The sequence below is a fragment of the Moschus berezovskii genome, chromosome 25 (assembly GCF_049115385.1).
Source record: "Moschus berezovskii isolate FMDL1 chromosome 25, NW_MosBer_1.0, whole genome shotgun sequence".
Taxonomy (NCBI): Eukaryota; Metazoa; Chordata; class Mammalia; order Artiodactyla; family Moschidae; genus Moschus; species Moschus berezovskii.
In genome coordinates, this window is record NC_142484.1 from 40675675 (window position 1) to 40701880 (window position 26206).

At 41.4% G+C, this 26206-nt stretch overlaps 1 protein-coding gene, 1 long non-coding RNA gene and 1 pseudogene across 3 annotated transcripts in view; 1 reads left to right on the top strand and 2 right to left on the bottom strand.

The window, feature by feature from the left end:
• The window catches only part of LOC148773897 (uncharacterized), a 57480-nt gene extending 46799 nt beyond the window's left edge, over positions 1-10681 (bottom strand). Inside the window, exon 1 of the long non-coding RNA XR_016036456.1 lies at positions 10294-10681. This is a non-coding gene — a long non-coding RNA (uncharacterized LOC148773897). The remainder of the gene's footprint in view (positions 1-10293) is intronic.
• Positions 7655-9940, bottom strand: LOC129549075 (cofilin-2-like; annotated as a pseudogene).
• A 145-nt stretch (positions 10682-10826) lies between the features above and the next one.
• Positions 10827-26206, top strand: part of TMEM135 (transmembrane protein 135) — a 279124-nt gene continuing 263744 nt past the window's right edge. The window contains exon 1 of one of the 2 annotated variants that reach the window (XM_088832490.1): positions 10827-11144. In XM_088832490.1, coding sequence (XP_088688616.1) covers positions 11004-11144 — 141 coding nt within the window. In that variant the 5' untranslated portion in view covers positions 10827-11003. The remainder of the gene's footprint in view (positions 11145-26206) is intronic. The other variant, XM_055416171.2, reaches the window with a different exon arrangement.

Below are 26206 nucleotides of genomic sequence, written 5' to 3' on the forward strand. Positions count from 1 at the left end.
GGGTTGCATGCCTTCCTTCAGGGGATCTTCCCCACCTAGGGATTGAACCCACCATCTCTTGCATTGCAGGTAGATTGTTTACCTGTGAGTCACCCGGGAAGCCCATCAGTATAATTTAACTTTGTCCATTTAGATCATTCCCCTCAAGCAAAAACTACCCTTGAAAAAACTCCTTGAAGATCTGAAATTACAATATTCAAGCCACTCTCACCATCCTGGCCTTCAAAAAATCTCTGCCCATTTTTTGTTAGGGCTCTGGTTACAAAGATCACGTGCCTGTTTACCCCTGGAGATTATGGATTTTCCCAAGCATCTAACTCTAAGGTAGTCAAACTCTAAGAAGGGAAACTGTTTCCTCCTTCCAGGGACCACAGCCCTTTCCCTCCCCACATAAATATGGAACTAATTTTGATTTCTTTTTCTTGCAACTTAGATACCTGGCTTGTCAACAGTCATTCAAAAAGAATTTAATAAAGGTTAAAGAATTAGAGTTAGCCAAATTGTGAAATTGAGACTCTTTAGGGACTCAATTTCTGTAGTCATAGGTCAAGCAGAATTAAATGAATTTGGAGGTGTGGATTTTAGTGGGTTTAGGTTGTGGAGATTGTCAACTCAGATAAGCTGAAGCAAAAGGTAGATTTTCTCAATATTTCTGAATAGGCTTTCAGTATAATTAATAACAGCTGGCAAATGCTTACATCTCTTTCCATTTGTACTGGCCACTAGCCCAAATAAGAGAAATGGATTTTTGCCAGTCATAAAGCTAAAATCATCAATAGGGAAAGCCATTTTAAATTGCAAAACCACAAATGGATATACAGCGTACAGAAATGGAACTTTCCATTCTTTTCTCTCAGCACCAGTTGCATTTATTCAAATTCTTATTGCCTGTGTGCCAGGCACTGTGCTAGGTCCTGAAGCTGCTGTCAAGATGAGTGAGGGGGACTTCCCTGGTGGCTCGGTGGTTAAGACTCCACCTTCCAATGTAGGGGGTGTGGGTTTGACCCCAGGTCAGGGATCTATGGTCCCATATGCTGAAGGGTGTGGTCAAAAGTTAAAAAGAAAATAGATGAATGAAGAAGCCTGCCCTTGAGTTCTTTGCCACCCAGTTGGGAAGCGAGGTGAGAGGAGTGGCAGGAAACACTGCTAACTAAAGTATTAAAATAAAAGTCTGTTCTCAGTTGATAACACAGGGGTGAGTCATGTATAATAGAAGCACAGAAAATAACTAACTCTGCCCAGAAAGCTTCAAAGAGAAGATGCACTCGAATCTGATCTTGAAAGATGAAAAGAAGGTCACCAAAGAAGGGGAGAGGAATTCAATGCCCGTTTGATGCCTAGCCTTCTTATGGACACTGTCAGTAAATTCCGTGTGGTTGGGATTAATCCTGTTCATTGTTGTGTGCCTGGCACCCAGCTCAGCACCTGACACACATCAAGTGTTCTAAAATATTAGTTGACCCGATTGACTAAAAATATCCTTGGCAGAGAGAAGCACATCTACAATAACAAATAAACAACACAATGATTTTTCTAGACTGTGGTTTATAATATCAGCACCATCAGCTCCTGGAAAGGAAAGAGAACTCCCCCAAGATAGTTCAAAAGAGTAGACTCTAGAGAGGAAGCTGTGACCTGAGTTTTAGAGCCAGTCCTGTTATTAACGAGCTACCTGACTTTGAATCAATGATTATCCTGTACTGACCTAAGTCTTCTCATTTGTAAAATATCGTTTATTATTACAATATTATATACTGTAAAAAAAAAAAGATTACTAGAAGGGAAAAGAATGTAGTACCGTGTCTTTTCTCTTATTTTCTAAATGCAAAATTAATACATGCTTCCCAGTTTTAGGGCTTCCCAGGAGGCACTAGTGGTAAATAATCGGCCAGCTAATGCAGGAGATTCAAGAGACTGGGGTTCAATCCCTGGGTGGAGAAGATCCCCTGGAGGAGGAAATGACAACCAACTCCAGTACTCTTGCCTGGGAATTCCATGGACCAAGGAGCCTGGTGGGCTACAGTTCATGGAGTCACAAAGAGTTGGAATGACTAAGTGTCTGAGAACATTCCCAACTTTAAGATGCAGATGGAGTGCATACCGGTCATTTCTCCATCCCTCACCAAAATTGAAAGGCTGATTAAAAAAAAAAAGTACGTTAGTGAATACTCAGAAACAAAGAAGGAAGTTTCTTTGTAGCAGAAACCATGATCAAGTGGAAACCAGAGCGTCAGGCTAAGGCTCCCACCACCCCTAAGCTCTTGCTCTTTGTCACGTGCTGCCCTGATGGGGGCCTTCTGGTTCTCTCTGATCTAACCAAAGTGATGAAGAGATAGAAAATAATTGAAACTGATAGGAAAGATAAGAGGCCTTGAGGTTACAGAGATTTTATCATCAGTCTAATGCAGGTGTTTTGAAAATGTTTTGTGCCGTGGATCTCTCTTTAGCAGTTTAGGGAAGATGTGGAAGCCCTTCTGTCTTAAGTCCTGTCTGGCTGCTATAACAAAATACCACAGACTGGAGAGCTTATACTGGAGAAGGAAATGGCAACCCACTCCAGTGGTCTTGACTGGAGAATCCCAGGGACGGGGGAGCCTGGTGGGCTGCCGTCTATGGGGTCGCACAGAGTCGGACACGACTGAAGCGACTTAGCAGCAGCAGAAGCAGGAGAGCTTACAACAACAGAAATTTATTTCTCACAATTCTGGAGGCTGAGCAGTCTAAGACTGAGGTGTTGGCATGGTCGAGTTCTGTTGAGGGCTATTTTCTTGGTCCACAGCCAGTACTCTTGCTATCCCTCATATGATGGAAGGGGTGAGAGAGAGCACCCTGCTTTTATTACAAGGGCACTAATCCCATTTATCGTGGCTTCCTGGTAAACAATCTGCCTGCTGATGCAGGAGACGGGGGTCAAATCCCTGGGTTGGGAAGATCCTCTGGAAAAGGAAATAGCAACCCACTCCAGTATTCTCACCTGGGAAATCCCAAGGACAGAGGGGCCTGGTGGGCTCTAGTCCATGGGGTCACAAAGAGTCAGACATGACAGAGCAACTAAGCAACAACCACAACAAATCCCACTTATGAAGGCTCCATCCTCATGACCGAAGCACCTCTCAAGTCCCTACCTCCTATCACATTGGGCATTAGAATTTCAACATATGAATTTTAGGGGAACACAAACATTCGGACCAGATTAATACCTTCATATGCATAAAATAAAGTATACAAAATTATATAAGAAATCAACTATATTGAAATGCAGCTATCAAAATATTAATATTTCATCATATGTTAACCTATTAGCAAACTGAATAATAAAATGTGATGTGAACGTGGGAAAGTCACTCAGTTGTGTCTGACTCTTTGTGACCCCATGGACTATATGGTCCATGGGATTCTCCAGGCCAGAACACTGGGGTAGGGAGACTTTCCCTTCTCCAGGGGATCTTCCCAACCCAGGGATAGAACCCAGGTCTCTCGCATTGCAGGTGGATTCTTTACCAGCTGAGCCACAAGGGAAGCCCAATAAGACATGATAGGCAGTTTATTACCATTTTTGAGATATCTGCCACAGTTGTAACATAACATGATAACATCTGTGATTTCTATTGGTGACAATGTCACAGATACTGCATTCTGGTGCATTAATGTACTTTGTTGCCTGTATGCAAAGCTTGGAAAATCCCAGGGACGGGGGAGCCCGGTGGGCTGCCGTCTATGGGGTCGCACAGAGTCGGACACGACTGAAGTGACTTAGCAGCAGCAGCAGCAGCATGCAAATAGAACAATTTATTTCTATATTTTATTTTTTATTTTATTCTATTTATTTTATTAAAAATAAAATAATTTATTTCAGTTAGAGGCTAGTGAAAATTAAAACATAATAGGTTTTTCATCTAATTACATGAACTCCCCTGAATTCTATCCAAAGACCTCAAGTTAAAAAAATTCTGGCCTGATAGAACTTACAGGAGATTTCCTTGGAACAGAGGATATGTGATTCTTTAATTTCTAGACCTGAAAAAAGAGACATGACACTTCAGATTAAGAGAGTTCATGAAATTCTAGCAGAATAATACAAAAAAATGAAATAAAGAAACATGACTGAAACTTATGGTAAAATATCAGTCATAAAGAGAAAAGCCTAAAACTACCAGAGTAGAAAGATGAACTACGAAGGAAGGGGGTTCAAATAACCCTGGATATCTGATTAGCAAATTCTACACAAGCAAACAATGCAATTTTTTTTTTTTTATACTGAGGGGAAATTTACTGTGAATCTACAACTCCATTCATAACCAGATGATCAGTAGTTCTGAGGGAGAGTGAAAATAAAGCCTTTTTTGGACATTAAAGATTTAGAATCATTAGCACTCATGACGTAAAACAAACTGTATCAAGAAAAGGAAGTGTCGGAATGCAAGAATAATGTACACTAAGTGGGAAAACATTAAGCAATACAGTAGTATAAAGCATAAGTGAAAGAGCAGTGTCCTGATCCTTCAAAGCACTTATAGGCTTTTAAGTACCTGAGTTTCAAAACACGTTGTTTAAAGAAAAGCAGTAGAATTTTCACAAAGAGAAGCAAAATGCTGGTACTACATTTCATGCACAGGTTTTTAAAGAACTTGTGAAAATTTAGAAAAAGAGGCACCTTATTAAGGAAGGACAGGGCTTCCCAGGTAGCTCAAGCTGGTAAAGGATCTGCCTGTAATGTGGGAGACCCCTGGTTCAAATCCTGGGCTAGGAAGATCCTCTGGAGAAGGGATAGGCTACTCACTCCAGTATTCTTGGTCTTCCCTCGTGGCTCAGTCGGTAAATAATCCACCTGCAAAGCAGGAGACCTGGGTTTGATCCCTGGATTGGGAAGATCCCTTGGAGGAGGGTATGAAAACCCACTCCAGTATTCTTGCCTAGAGAATCCCCATGGACAGAGGAGCCTGGAAGACTGCAGTCTATGGGGTCACAAAGAGTTGGACACGACTGAGTGATTAAGCACACACATTAAGGAAGGACACAGGATGTAGCTAAATCCCAGAACAAACAATTGTTTGAGTCTCATTATGGTCAACAATAATGGGAAAGACTAAAGATCTCTTCAAGAAAATTAGAGATACCTAGGGAACATTTCATGCAAAGATGGGCTCAATAAAGGACCTCAATGATACGGACCTAACAGAGGCAGAAGAAATTAAGAAGAGGTTGTAAGAATACACAGAAGAACTATACAAAAAGATTGTAATGATCCGATAACCATGATGGTGTGATCAATCACCTAGAGCCAGGCATCCTGGAGTGTGAAGTCAAGTGGGCCTTAGGAAGCATCACTATGAACAAAGCTAGTGGAAGTAATGGAATTCCAGCTGAGCTGTTTCAAGATAGATGTTCAAATAGATGATGCTGTGAAAGTGCTGCACTCAATATGCCAGCAAATTTGGAAAACTCAGAAGCGGCTACAGGACTGGAAAAAGTCAGTTTTCATTCCAATCCCAAAGAAGAGCAATACCAAAAAATGCTCAAACTACTGCACAATTGCTCTCATTTCACATGTTAGAAAAGTAATGCTCAAAATCCTACAAGCTAGGCTTCAACAGTACATGAACTGTGAACTTCCAGATGTATAAGCTAGATTTAGAAAAGGCACAGGAACCAGAGATCAAATTGCCAACATCCGTTGGATCATAGAAAAAGCAAGAGAATTAAAAAAATAATCTACTCTGCTTCATTGACTACACTAAAGCCTTTGACTGAATGGATCATAACAAACTGTGAAAAATTCTTCAAGAGATGGGAATACCAGACCAGCTGACCTGCCTCCTGAGAAACCTGTATGCAGGTCAAGAAGCAACAGTTAGAACTGGACATGGAACAACTGACTGGTTCCAAATTATTAGGAAAGAGTACTTCAAGGCTGTACCTTGTCACCCTGCTTATTTAACTTATATGCAGAGTACATTATGTGAAATGCTGGGCAGAATGAAGCACAAGCTGAAATCAAGATTGCCAGGAAAAATATCAATAACCTCAGATATGCAGATGACACCACCCTTACAGCAGAAACCAAAGAGGTACTAAATAACTTGTTGATCAAAGTGAAAGAGGAGAATGTAAAAGGTGGCTTAAAACTCAACGTTCAAAAAACTAAAATCATGGCATCCGGTCCTATCACTTCATGGCAAATAGATGGGGAAACAATGGAATCAGTGACAGACTTTCTTTTCTTGGGCTCCAAAATCACTGCAGATGGTGACTGCAGTCAAGAAATTAAAAGATGCTTGCTCCTTGAAAGAAAAGCTATGACAAACCTAGATAATGTATGAAAAAGCAAAGACATTATTTTGCTTACAAAGGTCAGTATAGTCAAAGTTATGGTTTTTCCAGTAGTCATGTACTGTGATCCATACAAAGGATTACAGATAAAAACTACTCCTTTTTGTATTTTTTCTAATCCTAAAGCAGAGATCATTCTCCTTTAGATTTATTAGAATACTCTTTGCATTCCTTTGGATCTGAGAGTTTGAAATTTCCCATTCACCATCCAACTCACTGTGAAAGTATGAAAGTGTTAGCCGCTCAGTCATGTCTGACTCTTTGTGATCCATGAACTGTGGCCCACCAGGTTCCTCCGTCCATAGAGTTCTCCAGGCAAGAATACTGGAGTGGATTGCCATTCCCTCCTCCAGGAGATCTTCCCTACCCAGCGACTGAACCTGGGTCTCCTGCATTGCAGGCAGATTCTTTACCATCTGAGCCACCAGGGAAGCCCTCGTTAGCACTGTCATTTTTGGCACCTGTGACAACAATAACTGTGTTCTTCTCTTTTCAAATATCTTTTAAGCTTCAAGTCTCCATTTAACAGTTCATTAAGAGAAATTGCATGCTTTTAATTGTAATTTAAAAAATTTCCTTATTTCTTGGTAGGTATTTGCTGTGCCACATTGTAAACATAATGCTTATCATTATGCATGCAAACTACAGGTGCTATTACATTCAGAAACAACTGGTAATTAGTGACCGAATTCCTTGTTTGGTGATTAAAATGCTATTCTTTAAGTATTGATCAACCTAACTCGACAGTTTGCTGCTCATAATTGGCATTTCACTTTATTTTAAATATGTGTTAGGAATTTCGGGGTTGATGCATAACATATTTTATTTTTTCCCGTTTGATAATAGGTTTCCCATTCAGCCTTTGCTTGAGGACCATCAGATTTTCAGGGATGGATTATTGAATTTAAGTAGGATAAGTCTGTGTGATCAGTCCTTTAATTTCTGCGGACAAGTTTATGCTGTCTTTCTTATACTCTTAAATTTAAAAAAAAATTATCTGTTTATTTTTGGTTGCACCATGTCTTCATTGCTTTGTGCAGGCTTTGTCTGGTGGCGGTGTGCGGAGGCTACTCTCGGTTGCCGAGCTCGGGCTTGCCGAACGTGGGTTGCTGAACACCAGTCTCTCTCGCAACTAAGTGTGGCCATGAGGCAAAGTTTGCACAATGTTTGCAAGGAGAAGTGGTTTGCATAGATCTACTGTGATGTTTACTTAAGAGGAAGTTATGTCCTCTGTTCCTCTTCGGGTGATCTTCCTCTCTAGCATGTGGATATCATGGCTCAAGGTGAAGTGGCCAACTTCCAAGTTACCTCTGCAAACAAACAGGTAACAGTTTGCAGATCAATCTGTCAGGAGGAGTTTGGGATCCTTGATGGATATAGAGCCACCATCTTAGACTAAGACTGTCTATGTTGGTCTGAGAGAGAGACCAACTTTTATCTTTTCTACCACTGTTACTCTGGACTTTCAATACTATCAATATATTATTATCATACCTATCTTATTTTGTTTGGCTTTCTTATAACTTAGTTTTCAGGTAACTAGTTGTTTCGTTTAAAATATATGGGAAGGCATTTCTTAAATTGTGCATAAAAGTAATGGTATTAAACAGTCTAATGGCAATCTTTGATACGTTGCTTAAATGAATGATATTTCCTTCATTTATTGTTTTGAAAGGGCATTTTGGGGAAGTTCAGTTCAGTTTAGTTGTTCAGTCATGTCTGACTCTTTGTGACCCCATGGACTGCAGCATGCCAGGCTTCCCTGTCCATAACCAACTCCAATTTCTCTATTGGGGAAGAGGAAAGAGAAAAACAAAATCTAACACTATTCCATCTGACTGAGCTGTAGAAGTGGAAGCTGCTTAACACTCAAGATGATATTCGACTGTCATTTTATGAGTTTTCCTTCAAGTGAGACAACTACAATGTTTCCCAGTTTCTCTCCAAGTGACAACTGCTCCTTAATCTCATCCCTTCCATTTATATGTCACTCATATCTAATATATGTAGATTTCTTTTTAATGGCGTCTTTAGAGCTAGCATAAATCATCTTGTTTTTAAAAGGTGCACTCTTAGAAGCCCAGACTATCAATACTAGGTATTGATAGTAGGTATTCTCCGTCTTTTTTGTTGTGTATATGGCATCAATAGATCAATATTAGGTATTCTTAGACTATTGATTAGGGCTTCCCTGGTGGCTCAGAGGTTAAAGCGTCTGCCTCCAATGCAGGAGACCCGGGTTCGATCCCTGGGTCGGGAAGATCCCCTGGAGAAGGAAACGGTAACCCACTCCAGTATTCTTGCCTGGAGAATCCCATGGACGGAGAAGCCTGGTAGGCTACAGTCCACGGGGTTGCAAAGAGCTGGACACAACGGAGCGACGGAATGGAAGTTTACGGAGACTATTGATCAATACTAGGTATTCTTAGACTTTTTTGTTGTTTATATGGCATCACACGTAGCAAACTGGTAATCATCCAGAGGTAGCAACTTCACAACAAAATGTGTAGGGGTCCTCCATGGTATCACTATTGTCATTTGTTAAGATCAGTTTTGCTTCCTCTATTATAATTATTTGTCTTTCCTCATCATTTAAACAGAACATTCTTTCATCTTCTTTTGTGTAGAATATTTCTTTATTTTCCTATCATTAAAACCTTTGGTGATTTCATCATTCACGGTAACTCCAGAAGTCATAGTGCCTGGGGCTGCAATGCCAGCTCTGGCCCCAGCTCTAAGGCACTGGGAGGAGATAGAGAAGTAGGTGGAAACCTTTCTTGTTTATAGCTGAATCTACTGAGCTTAGAATAGTGCCTGAAAATAATGTGTGTGTGTGCTCAGCCATGTCTCACTCTTTGTGACCCCAAAGGAGCCTGCTAGCTCCTTTGTCTATGGAATTTTCCAGACAAGTATACTGGAGCAGGTTACCATTTCCTACTCCAGGGGATCTTCTTGACCCAGGGATCAAACCTGCGTTTCCTGCAGGCAGATTCTCTGCCACGGAGCCACCTGGGAAGCCTGCCTGAAAACAGTATGTGCTAGGGAAATATTACGGAATGAATAAATGAAGGCTAGATTAGGATGGGACTCGTCTAAGGGCTGTATATAAAAGTAATCGTATTTAACAGTCCAATGACAAGCTCCTGCTTTAAGACATTTTAGAATTTGAAATTCCAGGGAACCTGGAAAGTTATGTGTGAGGAAACTGACTCTTACAGAGTTTATAAGTCTCATATAAGGGCCACACAGGTTCCTTGTCATGCCAACTGTTGGCAGCCCTCTAGTCAGGAACCAGTTCTAAGACCACGGCCGCCTCTACTAGGTGTATGATTTGAAGCAGAGTCCCCCTAAAATTGAGTTCCCTTCCCCGGTTTATGATTAATCTCGCTATCTAAAACTTAATTTTCTTTCATACCCTCCCACGACCTCAATCCTGTGCTAAGTGAACACTAATCAACTAGTCAGATGACTAAAACTGCTGTTGCTGATGACATTGCTAATATACTAAAATAGCTATTATAGATAACATCATTAATGTACAAACTCAGCCTGTTTCTCCACAGCAAGATGAGCTCACAGACCCCCAAGCCATGGGCCACCTGACCTGAGAATCCTGATTTCCAAAACTACGATAAAAAAAAAAAAGTGACAAGATGATTCATCCTAGTCTTTGTTTTCCCTTTTGAAGAACCCCCTAACTCACAGACCAAGTGGGAGCAGATATGAGGCTTGTCAAGAAGTCAGTCTCTCTCATCCCCTTACTTGGTGGTGGTTGGGGTTCAGTCGTGTCTGACTCTTTGCGACCCCAAGGACTACAGCACGCGAGGCTTCCCTGTCCTTCACCATCTCCCTGTACCCTGCAATAAACCCTTCCTTTGCTGCAAACACCTGCTGTCAGAGCCTGGCTTTCTGTGCCTGGGGCAAGTGAGTCCTCGCTGGGTTACATACTTGACTGATGCTTACCTGTGACGGTGCTGTAGATAGGATGGACGGCACAGCGTTTGGAGACAAAGACCTACTAGCGTCCTTTCCCTTACAAGAAGGGAAAGTGCACAACTAGCAAATCTGTTGAGCCTTCTCAGGCACCGCAGAGCTTAGAAAGCCGAGTCATGGAGGGCGCTGCTGGGTCCCAACCAGCAGACAGCCTCAGCTATTTATTACCTGGCGCTCCAGGGAAGGGGAGCTGCCCTTCTGAGGAGGATGGCTGTCTGGGGTCGCCTCAGGCAACCGCCTTCCTCCACCAGCTTCCAACAAAGACATTTCATCCATTTCTTCCACTGCCCTCAGCTCTACTCGGCTGGGCTTTGAGAGGACGGAGGCTGGAGTACGCAGCGACCCAGCGCGCCCACGGGGGCGCATCTGTCAGGGCGCGCGCGCCGCGCGCCGCTCGGGGACGCGCTTGGCCGGGGGCGCCGGCGGGGACGCGCACGCTCCGCCTCTCCCCGCCTCCCCGGCTGCGCGCCCCGCCCCCTCGAGCTGCCATACGCCGAGCGCCCAACATCCGAGGACTTTGACCCGGAGTAACCCCGCTCCGTTACCTTTCCCCTCTTTTCCGCGCCTCCCCGGGGCCGGCCCCGGCTGGTCCGCCGCGGCTGGACGCGCGCAGCCCTCCCCGCTTCCTCCCTGGCGAGCGCCGGCTCAGCCCCTCCCGGCCCCGCGCGCGGCTCCTCGTCATGGCGGCGCTCAGCAAGTCCATCCCTCACAACTGCTACGAGATCGGCCACACTTGGCAGCCGTCCTGCTGGCTCTCCTTCCTGCACATCACCAGGGGCGCCCTGGAGGAGTCCCTGAGGATCTATGCCCCCCTGTACTTGGTGAGCCCCGCCAGCCCTCCCCCAGGCCGAGCGCGGTGTGCGCGGCGGGCTCCCGGGGGGCGGGCGCGGGGCGCGCGCTGTCTTGTCAGCCTCTCCTTGGGAGCGATCAGGGGTGTTTTTTGGGGGGCAGGAGTGGGTGGGCTTGGGGAGGGGGCAGATAGCGAGGGGCTGATACCCCAAATCCCGCTGGGACGGAAGAAGGGGGAAGGGAGTTAGAGGTTGAGCTGTCATCTGAACGTCTGCTGTTGGGGGAGAGGATGTCTTCTCAACTTCAGGATTAAGTTTGGGGGCCACTTCAAACTGTGAATGCACACACCTGCGTTGCTTTTCCTCTCTCCTGCCTTGTGATGGAGAGGTCTTCGCAGGTCAGCCAGGGGATGAGAAATGGCCTGCAATCATTCCTCACTTAATTCCCTCTGTTTTGGCGTTCCCCTCCCCCCTCCCCACATAGGTGTTTTGTGGTTTTTTTTTTCTTTAAGGGCGTATTTGACATCAGGTCCCCATCACCTCAGATCTTGTCAGTTTGGGAATGACAGGATTGTAGCTTGAAGGTTTTGCAAAGTGTTTTTGCAAGTTCACAAAATGTTCTCCAGGTTGAGATTTTGCTTGGTGTTGTAAAGGGTGGTTCCAGTCTATGAGTCAGTGAAAGTGTCTAGGAGATCTGACTGTATGTCACTTGTAGGTCCTTTATTCCACAGCTTTACAGGTAGGGCAATCTAAATTTGGAGCTTTAAATAGAGATTGTTTGAAAATATGTGCATGTATCACTGAGAGTTGTTAGTTTGTTCTTAAATGTTCTAACCAGCATCTCTCTCTTTTCCCCCCAGTAATCTCATCTTTTGTATTAAAGATTTCTTTAATCTTTAACCATGATCACTTTGGTTATTTAAGTTTATTGTCTTATTTTCTTGCCCAATAGAGTCTATGTCCTAAGTAGGCAGAAGTATATTTTTTGTATGTTTCCTAAAAGTTTTAGTCAGTATTCAGTGGATGGTCAGTTCTTCTCATTGAGTAATAATTTAGATTTATACCCTAATATTCCTGAAGGTGTGTCATGGCCATAGCTGTAGAACTTCTTCAGAAGTCTGATTATTTATTTCGGAGATAACCGAGGAGAAGATGGTAACTTTCTCTGAGCTTGCAGGAGCCAGTTTCATTTGTATCATATTCACTGGTGCTTTTAAAACTTTAACGTGTGTTAGGAGTCTGCTGGGGGAGCGTGTTAAAATGGGACTTCTGATTCAGTAGATCTTGGTGGGGCCTGAAATTCTACATTTCTGACAAACTCCCAGGTGATATTCATGCTTCTGGACCAAGAGTCATGCTTTGAATAGTAAGGATCTGGAGCAGAGGCTGATAATAAACTTATCATTAGAGCAATAAATGTGTTCCTTGATTTTTCTTTGGCAAAGATCCATGTTTATCTGCTTTTCCACTTGAATGGTTGCTAGTCTATAGCGCATTTACTTAAAAAAAGGAATATCTACAAACATGATTGAGCTTTTGGTGTATTCAGAGATTTTTCATTCCCTTATAGGATTATGAAGTTGTGTGGGGAGACAGTCTATGGTATGTACTTTCTCTGAAAATCCATAGCACTTTTATTGTGCCTTGTTCATTCATTCATTCAACAATGATTTGTTGAATGCCTTATATTTTTCATATTTACAGCCTAGATAATTTATTGGTTATGTTCCATGATGAGTAGTTCAGGGGAGCAACAGAAACATAGGTTCTTCTATGCCAGAAGGTGGGGTAGGGGCAAAAGGGTCAAGAGAAGTTTGTGTTTTACTATTTTCTCTCCAGCTAGGTTAAATACTTCTTGAAAACAAATTCTTGATCTTATTTGATCTTGTATCTGTATTTGGAATATAGCTGGGTAATTCAAAGTTTGGGTCACTGTTCATGAGTGGTTGTGAAATAAAATTAGTGGGAACTGACCAGTATTTTAAGTGAAATAGAAAAGAATAGGAAAAAAAAAACAAAAACAAAACGGGAGGGCACCACAGGTGGTGTGGATAAGTGTTATTTTATTACAGTTTTGTTTGTTGTATTTGTATAGGTGGCTGGGGCTCTTAGACCACATAGCAGCACTTTGTTCTTTGTCTGTGTTGGGCAGTTGTTTAAATGTGTAATCCAGGTGCCACAAGGCGGAAGGAATGGGCTTTTAAGGCTATCAGCCACTTCTGATTTTGAACTTCTACTCAATCACTCACTGTTTGTGCAAGTTACTTTGAATCCCTCTGTGAGAATTAAGTGAAGTAATACACTGAGGACTATCACAATTTCTAGTTCATAATAGGTCTTGAATAATTAGGCATTTTTTTTGTTCCTCATTCCCTCTGTGGCACTTGTTAGATGCAGGTAGGGAGGGCTTCTTGGAAGAAGTAACATTTGACTTGGGCCTTGAAGAGAAGGATCACAGACATTGATTCATGTAGTAGATATTTATAGAATAGTTAATGGAGCAGAGGGAGAAAAGTGTGAATTGAGGCAGAAATCCAAATGGTTTTGTAAAAGAAGTAGTAGTGTATTGACTGACTGAAGCAGAAGTTTTGCATATAAGCTGTATGAGTAATGACAACTCTTATTTACTGAACACTCATGGAGCTAACTTCCCTGATATCTCATTTGGTAAAGAATCCAAATGAGGAGACCCCAGTTCAATTGCTGGGTCAGGAAGATCTGCAGGAGGAGGGATCACCTACCCACTCCAGTATTCTTGGGCTTCCCTTGTGGCTCAGCTGGTAAAGAATCCGCCTGCAATGTGGGAGACCTGGGTTCCATCCCTGGGTTGGGAAGATCCCCTGGAGAAGGGACAGGTATTCTGGCCTGGAGAATTCCATGGATTGTACAGTCCTTGGGGTCGCAAAGAGCCGGACATGACTGAGCAACTTTCACTTTCACTTTCATGTGCTTAGACCTTAACGTATCTTATTTAATACTTACACAACTCTCTCTTATCCCCATTTCATAGGTAGGAAAACTGAAAATTAGAGACTTTAAGCAGTTTCCAAGATGAAGAGTTAGTAAAGGGAAGAGACAGGCTTTTGTTTTTTTGACTCAAGACTGAAGGTCAGGCTGAGGATGCCATGAGGTTTTATTTTTTTTTGAACAAAGGGGTTACAAGTGCAGAATGGTGTCTTCAGATGATGAATCTGGTTGAAATGGGTAGACTGGAGTGGAAAGAGACTGTTTAGGAGTTGATGCAGTGGATTCATTTAAGTGATAGAAAATCCGTTCTCACGGAATCCCACTTTGTAACTTGTTAGCAGTGTGACCTCAGGAAGATTATCTCACCTCTTTGAGCCTTAGTCTCTTTGGATATAATTATACCCATCTTTTTCAGGCTGTTGTGAAGATTTAAATGGGGTAATAGTATGTGGGAATAGCAGCTATCACATAGGAGGGCCCTAATCAAGGGTTGGTGTTATTAAAATAGTGCATTTGTTATGATCTTTGTCTCCACCTCTGATTAGAATGGTGGTTTGTATTCAGAACTAGCATGGTGCTTCAGTAGGTGCTTCAGTAAGTGTCTGAATGAGTGCAAGTATGAATGAATGAACTCATGAATAATTCAGGAGTGAAGAAATAGTATTTGGCAGGCCGGACATGACTGAAGTGACTTAGCAGCAGCAGCAGCAAGGTAGTGGCAGAGAGAATGGAAGGGCAGTTTTAGAGGCATTTCACAGAAGAGGCATTTCATAGGAAGAATGAACAGGACTGAGAGATTGAGAAGGTTGGGGCAGTGTGAAGGCTTGTTTATGCTTCCAGGATTTCAAGTCTGACTGATGCTGTCACCATCATTATTGATAGAAGAGAAGTTTAAGGGAAGCTGGGTTGGGGGAAAAGTTTAATCAGAAGTGTTTTTTAGAGCTTATAGAAATGTGCTTTTCATTTGAAATATGACCGTGTGTGTTGTGCTGAACTGATTCCTTTTGTTCCTTTCAGGTTTCCTTGCGGTCTGTGCATTGGCTCTCATGTTTCTTTCTCATCATGGTATTTAGCATCATGTCTTAGCATCACCTTCACGTTCTAATGCTTAAACCATTAGAAATGTAGTGACCTGTGCCTTTTTCACATTGAATCTTTGTGTTTTCATGATTTGTAAAAAGCATCAATCCTCTTTATCAATCCACTTGATAAGAGTTTTTCTTAAGAACCTACAGCATGGCTACCCACTCCAGTGCTCTTGCCTGGAAAATCCCATGGACGGAAGAGCCTGGAGGGCTGCAGTCCATGGGGTCGCTAAGAGTTGGACATGACTGAGTGATTTCACTTTCACTTTTCATTTTCATGCATTGGAGAAGGAAATGGCAACCCACTCCAGTGTTCTTGCCTGGAGAATCCCAGGGACAAGGGAGCCTGGTGGGCTGCCATCTATGGGGTCGCACAGAGTCGGACACAACTGAAGCAACTTAGCACCACCAGCAGCACAAATGTTATAACATATGCTAACAATTTAGGTATATACCAAAAATATATTTCAGAAAGCTTTATTTTATTTCTTGAATCTTAGTTATTGTCATGCATTCACAATAAGTGGTACCCGTTGCTACACACATGAAACAGTTGTTCAGTTTCAGTTCAGTCACTCAGTCGTGTCCGACTCTTAGCGACCCCATGAACCACAGCACGCCAGGCCTCCCTGTCCATCACCAACTCCTGGAGTTCACTCAAACTCATGTCCATCGAGTCGGTGATGCCATCCAGCCATCTCACTCTCTGTCGTCCCCGTCTCCTCCCACCCCCAATCGCTCCCAGCATCAGAGTCTTTTCCAGTGAGTCAACTCGTCGCATGAGGTGGCCAAAGTACTGGAGTTTCAGCTTTAGCATCAGTCCTTCCAATGAACACCCAGGATTGATCTCCTCTAGAATGGACTGGTTGGATCTCCTTGCAGTCCAAGGGACTCTCAAGAGTCTTCTCCAGCACCACAGTTCAAAAGCATCAATTCTTCGGCGATCAGCTTTCTTCACAGTCCAACTCTCACATCCATACATGACCACGGGAAAAACCATAGCCTTGACTAGACGGACCTTGTTTGGCAAAGTAATGTCTCTGCTTTTTAATATGCTTTCCTTCCAAGGAGTAAGCGTCTTTTAATTTCATGGCTGCAATCAGCATCCGCAGTGATTTTGGAGCCCCAAAAAATAAAGTCTGACACGGTTTCCACTGTTTCCCCATCTATTTCCCATGAAGTGATGGGACCGGATGCCATGATCTTTGTTTTCTGAATGTTGAGCTTCAAGCCAACCTTTTCACTCTCCTCTTTCACTTTAACAGTTGTTAAACCACTAAAATTAATGACAGCATAGTGTCCTTGGTACTTTGTGGCAAAGTTAGAATACACAGTTACTCATTTAGGAGGATGGACTCCCTGTTGGTTCCAATTCTTAGGTGCCTTTTCTGAAAGGAAAACTTGTTAACTTAACTCACGTGGTTCTAAGAGCTTCCTTATGTTTTTCCTGGTGTCTTTCCACAGGACTTCCGGATTAGGGTACTGGCATTTATCATTAACTGACTTCAGAGAAGAACCTTTCTCAGTTTTTGGAAAGAGTGATTTAAAAATCTGCCTCTTTATTGACCTTCAGATGTTTATACCCTTCTTCAAAGTATGAAAATGGTTACTTAATATTTACTTCTGTTGAATCTTAACAGACTTGCTAGATTATAAAGGGTCAGTTCATTACCTTTAGACTGAATAAATAATTAAGCAAGAGTTGGACTTCTAGGAATAAAAAAAGAAAAAAAAACAATTTTGGACAGTTTTTAGTTAATTGTGAAAGACGTTAAAGGCAGTGCCAAAGAATGCTCAAACTGCCCCACAATTGCACTCATCTCACACGCTAGCAAAGTAATGCTCAACATTCTCCAAACCAGGCTTCAACAGTTCATGAACCGTGAACTTCCAGATGTTCAAGGTGGATTTAGAAGAGGCAGAGGAACCAGAGATCAAATTGCCAACATCCGTTGGATCATCGAAAAAGGAAGAGAGTTCCAGAAAAACATCTACTTCTGCTTTATTGACTATGCCAAAGCCTCTGACTGTGCAGATCACCACAAACTGTGGAAAATTCTTCAAGAGATGGGAACACCAGACCACCTGACCTGCCTGTTGAGAAATCTATATGCAGGTCAGGAAGCAACAGTTAGAATGGGACATGGAACAGCAGACTGGTTCCAAATTGGGAAAGGACTTCATCAAGGCTGTGTATTGTCACCCTGCTTAATTAACTTATATGCAGAGTACATCATGAGAAATGCTTGACTGGATGAAGCACAAACTGGAATCAAGATTGCCGGGAGAAATATCAATAACCTCAGATATGTAGATGACATCACCCTTATGGCAGAAAGTGAAGAAGAACTAAAGAACCTCTTGATGAAAGTGAAAGAGGAGAGTGAAAAAGTTGGCTTAAAAGTCAACATTCAGAAAACTAAGATCATGGCATCTGGTTCTATCACTTCATGGCAAATAGATGAGGAAGCAATGGAAACAGTGGCTGACTTTATTTTTTTGGTTTCCAAATCACTTCAGATGGTGACTGCAGCCAAGAAATTAAAAGACACTTGCTCCTTGGAAGAAAAGTTATGACCAACCTAGACAGCATATTAAAAAGCAGTTACTTTGCCAACAAAGATCTGTCTAGTCAAGGCTATGGTTTTTCCAATAGTCATATATAGATGTGAGAGATGGACTACAAAGAAAGCTGAGCACTGAAGAATTGATGCTTTTGAACTGTGGTGTTGGAGAAGACTCTTGAGAGTCCCTTGGACTGCAAGGAGATCCAACCAGTCCATCCTAAAGAAAATCAGTCCTGAATATTTATTGGAAGGACTGATGTAGAAGCTGAAACTCCACTGCTTTGGCCCCCTGATGCGAAGAACTGACTCATTTGAAAAGACCCTGACGCTGGGAAAGATTGTGGGCAGGAGGAGAAGGGGACAACAGTGGATGAGATAATTGGATGGCATCACTGACTCAATGGACATGAGTTTGAGTAAACTCTGGGAGTTGGTGATGGACAGGGAGGCCTGGCGTGCTGCAGTCCATTTGGTCGCAAAGAGTTGCACATGACTCTCGAGCGACTGAACTGAACTAAAATTTAAGTGATATTTGGACAGAGGTTTTTTTTTTTTTTAATGTTCTCATATAATTTTATTTTATGGAAAAAACCAGTAATTCTATAAAACTTCCCAAGCTTGCCTCTACTTACAAGATGCTGTTCAGATTTCTATATTTCAATATAGCTTAGGAGGGCGAAGTCTGGATTCTGGGATCAAATTGCCTGTGTTAGAATTCTTGCTCACTTCTTACAAGCTGGGTAATCTCAGACAAATGACCTGACTACTCTAAGTCTCAGTTTTTGTGTCTGTACTGTGGGAGAAATGGTAAATTTTAACTCCGGAGGCCCTGGTGGGGATTAAATGAGGCATAAAGCAGAGACATTACTTTGCCAACCAAGGTCCGTCTAGTCAAGGCTATGGTTTTTCCCGTGGTCATGTATGGATGTGAGAGTTGGACTGTGAAGAAAGCTGATCGCTGAAGAATTGATGCTTTTGAACTGTGGTGCTGGAGAAGACTCTTGAGAGTCCCTTGGACTGCAAGGAGATCCAGTCAGTCCATTCTAATGGAGATCAATCCTGCGTGTTCATTGGAAGGACTGATGCTAAAGCTGAAACTCCAATACTTTGGCCACCTCATGTGACGAGTTGACTCACTGGAAAAGACTCTGATGCTGGGAGGGATTGGGGGCAGGAGGAGACGGGGACGACAGAGAATGAGATGGCTGGATGGCATCACCGACTTGATGGACATGAGTTTGAGTGAACTCCGGAAGTTGATAATGGACAGGGAGGCCTGGCGTGCTGTGCTTCATGAGGTTTCAAAGAGCTGGACACGACTGAGCGACTCAACTGAACTGAACTGAATATGTAAAGTGTTTCTGGCGTGTAGTATGCACTGAGTTTTTAAAGGCACTGTTTTAGCAGATTTTCTTGAGAAAATGAGACCAGAAATGAGACTTTTTGAAGCTTTTGTTTTTTTACTTAAAAAAGGAGAGAATTTAAAGTCATTAAGCATTATTGACTGCTGGGAATATTTGGATTATTTGACATTTGGAAACCATGCAATTTGTAAATATATTGGACTAATCCCCCTTTGATTTTTTGCCTGAGGCCTACTTTAGAGGTCAAGGTGAAGGGCTCATTGTATCCTTCTAGTCCATAGTTCAGTTCAGTGAAGTTCAGTCGCTCAGTCGTGTCCGACTCTCCGCGACCCCATGAATCACAGCACGCCAGGCCATATTGTCCCTTTTGAGGTGTAACAGTCATTTGGTGTTTGTCTTTCAAACGAGCAATTAGATGATGAGTTTTCCTGTTCATTAATAAGAGATTGTGAATATGTTGAGCTTGATTTTCTGTGTGACATTTTGTTATTCTTTGGCTGACCTCTGTTAAGTTCAAAATACACTTCCAGCATATTACTTCTAGTTGAACGTTGACGACTACTGTGCTGAACACTTTTGTAACTCACCCTTTTCTGTAGCAATCTGAGTATATAGCTGGCCAAATGTTCTTTACTGTTGCTTGTCTCTTTAGTTATCATAGATCAGGGATAAAAGTTAAATTAATATAAACATTAGAATATAGGATCTAAATAATTATGATCCATTTCTGTTCCTGTTTCTGAGTCAGTAGATTCTTATTAAAATGGATATTTATTTGATTTATAAGTTTTTTTAAAGCCTTTAAATCCTTAGTAAGTATTTTTCAGTGTCAGCATTATTTCCGCTTGCCTTGTCACTAGATAATTCTCTTCAAATCAGAAAGAGTGGGAATTTCCTTGGTGGTCCCTTGGTTACATCTTGGAGCTTCCACCTCAAGGGGCCTGGGTTCAATCCGTGGTCTGGAAACTAAGATCCCACAAGCTGCACAGTGTGGCCCCCCCCCCCCAAAAGATGTTGTTGTGATTTTTTTGGGTGCATGGATCTGTTATAGGAAGGGGAACCTCTTCCAGGGCCTGAGAGTGGGCTCTTGTGTAACACTTGGAAGTGAATTGTCTGAGGAGTCACACATGCTGACAAAGCAAGAGAGTTTATTGGGAAGGGGTGCCTGGGCGGAGAGCAGGAGGATGAGGGAGCCCAGGAGGACTGCCATGCCCCGTGGCTCGAAGTCTCGGGTTTTATGGTGATGGTGTTCATTTCCAGGATTTCTTTGGCCAAACATTTTGACTCGGTTCTGACTTGGGTTCCGTTGATGTGTTTCTCCTAACAAATCTGTTTCATCTTGGGAAAATAAAAGTGTAGTTAATAAGTGTTTGTTAATGAGCCTGATTTATTAGTGAATCAAATTGGTATTGTAAATTGATATTAAAAATTGTATATGAAGCTCTCTCCTCATAATTATACTTGTGGAGAATCAGTGTCTGTGAATGGATGAGGGTTTTAAGTGATTTTGCTTTCAGCTGCATTGAAAAATATTCAATGAAATGGATTTATGTGTGGAAAAAAGTGTGAAAAGAGGGAAGAATGCTGGATCAAGTGTCATCAGGTTGCTTTTATATGAATGCCGAATTTACAGTGTTTTTAACTTATCATCATGTGTTTTGTCTTGTCTTTGGACTCATTACACGTGTTAGCTTGCTTTGGCTTCTTGAGTCTAGATCTTTGGAGTTTGCTTTGTGGTTAGTCCAGTTTGGGAGCTGCCTTGAAGGATTCAGTATCTGTTGGCAGGGACAGAACAAAGCTTGTTATTCTGATCATTTTTTATTTCTAAACCTTGAAAAAAGTAGACATGGTTCCATCTTTGTCAGATCTGTATCTCAGAAACCCTCCAGCCCAGGAGAGAGGGATTTAATCAGAATTCAGATTGAATTTCAGAGTGCATGTGTTCCTAGCTCCATTTGGAGCTCATGGAGTGTAACTGCATTTACCTGAGTATTTTCTCTCCTTCCTATCCTTATTTTATTCTTCAACTATTACAGATTGCCTACAATGTATCAGAAACACAGGGGTGGGGTAACAAGGTGTATGTGGACATTTAGGTTAAGGGGGAAGATAAACTTGAAAGAAGCATGCAAAAATTGATTTCAACTGTATTAAGCGCTATTGAGAAGTACAGGACTTTACTGGAGAGTGTTACATGAGACCCTATCCTGGTGTGGAGGGTTTGGGAAGGCTTTCCCAATGAAGTAACAAAGTGAATATATGAATATCTATTAAGCGAGTATGTATCAGGCTTAACATTTATGGCACATAACCCAAGTTTTAGCATGTGGAGATTCAGAGAAATTAGAAGTAGTTACTTTACAGAAAGAGAGATTATTTAATGATTTCTTAAATCTGATACCCTGGGCAAGAATTTGATTTCTTTCCTTTTGATTTTAAGTCAAAGACAATAATGAAGCAACTCAGATCATACAAATACCTGGGTTAACAGATTCTCTGGGGTTGGATCCCCTTCTAATAAAACTTATATTTTAAATTAGTCAGAAATTTTCAGTTACAAATGTTAGAAAAACTGTTTTAACCTGTATTTTCCTTCACTGATTTAAAGGTAAATCAAGGTTGTTTTGGGCTTCCCTGTTTGCTCATATAGTAGAGAATCTTCCTACAAAAAAGGAGACCTAGGTTTGATCCCTGGGTGGGGAAGATCCCCTGGAGAAGGGAATGGCTACCCACTCCAGTATTCTTGCTGGGAAATCCCATGGACAGAGGAGCCTGGCGGTCTGCAGTCCATGGGATCACAAAGAGTTGGACACAACTGAATGACTAACACTTTCACTTTCAAGGCTGTTTTAGACAAAATTGTCCATAAAGATGTGGGAAGGTAAGCATCGTTTCAAAGCTTTCTTTTTTCTGTGCTCTCTCTCTCTCTCTTTTTTCCCCGTGGTTAAATTTATGGTTAAATGTCTTTTCTGGTTTAGATTGATGGTCAGGGTCCTCCCCATCAAAAAATAGTCAGGGATTCTATATTTATTAATAATCAGACTTCAGTGTGGGTGAGGTTTAGCAAATGTGTGACTGCTGCTGCTGCTGCTGCTAAGTCGCTTCAGTCATGTCCGACTCTGTGCGACCCCATAGACGGCAGCCCACCAGGCTCCTCCATCCTTGGGATTCTCCAGGCAAGAATTCTGGAGTGGGTTGCCATTTCCTTCTCCAATGCATGAAAGTGAAAGTGAAGTCGCTAAGTAGTGTCTGACTCTTCGTGACCCCATGGATTGCAGCCTACCAGGCTCCTCCGTCCATGGGAGTTTCAAGGCAAGAGTACTGGAGTGGGTTGCCATTGCCTTCTCCGAATGTGTGACTACAAGTACTGTTTAACACTTTTGAGACTAGCTGTATTTTCTGTTAAAGGAAATTCGTATAACAACAAATGATGAGGCTGTTTGATATTTTTTAGCCACATGGGCTTCTGATGTCTGTGATTTCTTCTCTTGCTCAAATTGTTCCTGCTTCTCTGGCTTGAACTCTTAGTTTGCTATGGTTCTAAGGATTCAGTTCAGTATTCTTATATCCAGAGACTGGAATGTATGTACATACCTTCTATTTTTCATCTGAACTTAGTTCTTTAATAAGAAGTGTGTTATTTGAATTTTTCTTCATTAAGGTATTTTCATAATAGAGTCCCTGATATTTGTATTTAACTATGCAGAAGATGGCAGGTTATAAAAATTGCTTTGGTTTAAGATTATAGTATTCCTTGGAGAATTATAGCAATAAATTGAAATAACAGGTGTGTGTTTTCAAGACTGTCCCTATGTTACCAAAAATATTAATATTACTTACTCAGTTTGGAACATGGCTATAATATAAATAGGGCTCAATCTGAGTTTTGTTTTTGATCATATTTTGTCTCAATGTTATATGTGAAATATATTTTCAGATTTATCTTTAAAACCTGTGTCAACTTCCTTATAAATGTGAAAGTGGTCCTTTTATTGAGAGTAGACGATTATAAGCTTAATGGTCATCTGATGAATGAAGCCTGAATGAAGCCTGATAGTATGATTTTCATTACAGGGAGGTTTAATGGTAAGTAGCTAAGGAAACTTTTGAAGATTTGCTTGTATTCTCTGGCATATATTAGTAACAATTTTTTATGTTTGTTTGTTTTGTTTTTATTTTATTATTATTTAAAATTTTTAAATTTAATGAAGTATAGTTGTATACCTGAAATAAATAGTTGATTTACAATATCATATTTATTTCAGGTATACAACATAGTGATTCAAACTTTTTATAGATTACACTCCATTTAAAGTTATTCTAAAATATTGGTTGTATTCCCTGTGCTATATCATACTACACATAAAATTCCCTGTATTTTATGTGTAGTAATCTCCTACCCCCTTTCTTCACCTCAGTGGTAATCACTGTTTGGTTCCCTGTATCTGTGAGTCTGGTTCTGTTACACTCATACTGTTGTTTTTCAGATTCCATGTAAGTGGTTTGTCTTTCTCTTTGTGACTTATTTTACAAATGTCAATACCTTCCAGACCATCCATGTTGTTGCAAATGGCGTAATTTCATTTTCTGTGACTATGTTCTTTATCCATTCATCTTCTTTATCTGTTGACGTGTTGATGGACTCTTAGGTTGCTTCCAAATCTTGGCTGTTGTAAATAGCGTTGCTGTGAACATTGTGGCGCCTATCTCTTTTTTTGAATTAGTGTTTTTGTTTTCTTCAGGTGTATGCTTAGGAGTGAAATTGCTGGGTTGCATGGTAGTCCCATTTTTAGTTTTTTGAGGGACCTTTATACTGTCTTCCACAGTGGCTATACCAATTTACATGCCCACCAAAAGTATATGAGGGCTTCCTTTTCACTGCATCCTCAGCACCGTTTGTTGTTTTTGTCTTTTTCATGATAAGCCACTCTGACAGGTGTGAGGTGATATGCTCATGGTTTTGATTTGCATTTCTCCAATGGATTAGCAGTGTTTAGCATGCTTTCATGTGCATGTTGGCCATCTGTATATCTTCTTCAGAAAAACGTCTGTGTAAATTTTGGGCCCACTTTTTTTTGATGTTTAAAACAATTTTTATTTTTTGGTTGGGCTGCACAGCTTGCAGGATCTTAGATCCCTGATCAGGGGTCAAACCCATGTTCCTTGCAGTGCAGGCACAGTCTTAACCGCCACACTGCCAGGGAAGTCCCTTCTGTCCACATTTTGATTGGAATTTTTGTGTTTTTGATATTCAGTTGTGTGAGCTGTTTGTGTATTTTGGATATTAACCTCTTATTGGTCATATTATTTGCAGCTACTTTCTCCCATGCAGTGGATTGTCTTTTTGTTTTGTCAGTGGTTTCCTTTCCTGTGCAAAAGCTTTTACATTTAATTATGTCCTATTTTATTTTTGCCTTTGTTTCCTTTGCCTTGGTAGACATATACCAAAAAAAAAAAAATGGCTACAGTTTATGTCAGAATGTTCTGCCTATGTTTTCTCCTAAGAGTTTCAAGATTTCTTGTCTTACACGCAGGTCTTTAGTCCACTTTGAGCTTACTTTTGTGTGTGATGTGAGAAAAGATCCTAATTTCATTTGTTTATCTGCAACTGTCCAGTTTTCCCAGAACTGCTTATTGAAGAGACTGTCATTTCCCCATTGTGAATTCTTGCTTCTTCTGTCGTAGATAAATTGTTCTTAGAAGTGTGGGTTTACTTCTGGGCACTCTGTTGTGTTCGTCGTAGATGAATTGTCCTTAGAAGTGTGGGTTTACTTCTGGGCGCTCTGTTGTGTTCCGTTGAGCTGTGTGTCTGTTTTGTGCCAGTGCCATACTGTTTTCATTATTGTAGCTTTGTAGTATACAGTTTGAAGTTAGGGAGATGATTCCCTCCAGCTTTGTTCTTACTCAGGATTGCTTTGGCTATTTAGGACCTTTGTGGTTCTGTATATTTTAGGATTATTTGTTCTAGTTCTTTGGAAAATGTCATGGATATTTTGATAGGGATTACATTAAATCTGTAGATTGCTTTGAGTAGTGTGGTCATTTTAATAATATTAATTCTTCCAATTCTTGAAGATGGGATTGCTTTCCAATTCTGTATCATTCCTTTGTCAGTGTTTTATAGTTTATAGAGTATAGGTCTTTCACCTTCATGGTTAAGTTTATTCCTAGATATTTTGTTCTTTTCAATGCAATTTTTTAAAAAAATTAGAAAATTTTTAACTTTTATTTTATATTGGAGTATAGTTGACGAGTAGTACTGTTTCAGTTTCAGGTGTATAGTAAAGTACTTCCGTTGTACATCTACTTGTATCTATTCTTTTTCAGATTTTTTTCCTATATAGGTTATTATGGAATATTGAGTTCTCTGTCCTATACAATATGTCCTTGTTGATTATCTATTTTATATATAGTAGCGTATATATGTTAATCTGAAACTCCTAATTTATCTCTTCCCCCAGTCTTTCACCTTTGGTAACCATAAGTTTCTTTTCAAAGTCTGTGGGTCTGTTTCTGTTTTGTAAATAAGTTTATTTGTATCATTTTTATTTTTAGATTCAATATAGAAATGATATGATATATGTCTTTCTCTGACTTTCTTCACTTAATATGATAATCTCTAGGTCCATCCGTGTTGCTGCAAATGGCATTATTGCATGTCCTTGTGTGGGAGCATTTGTATGCAGTCCGCATGTGCCAGGCTTTGGTGGGAGAGCTTGATCTGCAGTGAGCACAGGCCATGTCTTCACCCTGGGCGTGCTGGCAGCTGTCGCCTTGGTGGGAGGTGGGGCTGGAGATGGATGGGCCAGGTCCAGGGCCAAGTGTGAGCCAGACCTTTTCCTCTACTCAGTGGTTTTTACTGCCCTGTTTGGGATGTGGTTGGGTCCTAAGGTGCTGGAGCAGAAACCCTGATGGTTGGGTCCGAGCTGGTTCCATTCCCTCTCAGTGTGCATTCTCCCCGCTCCTGGAAGGGGCAGCTTCATCCCGGAGGGGAAGCATCACTAGAGCAAGACATGTTGGAGCAGGCCGTGGGCGTGGCCCGAGAATGTGGGGCCCTCTTGAGAAACTGACCAGGGCCCTGGGAAGTCTCAGCTTGCCTCCTCTGCCTTGTT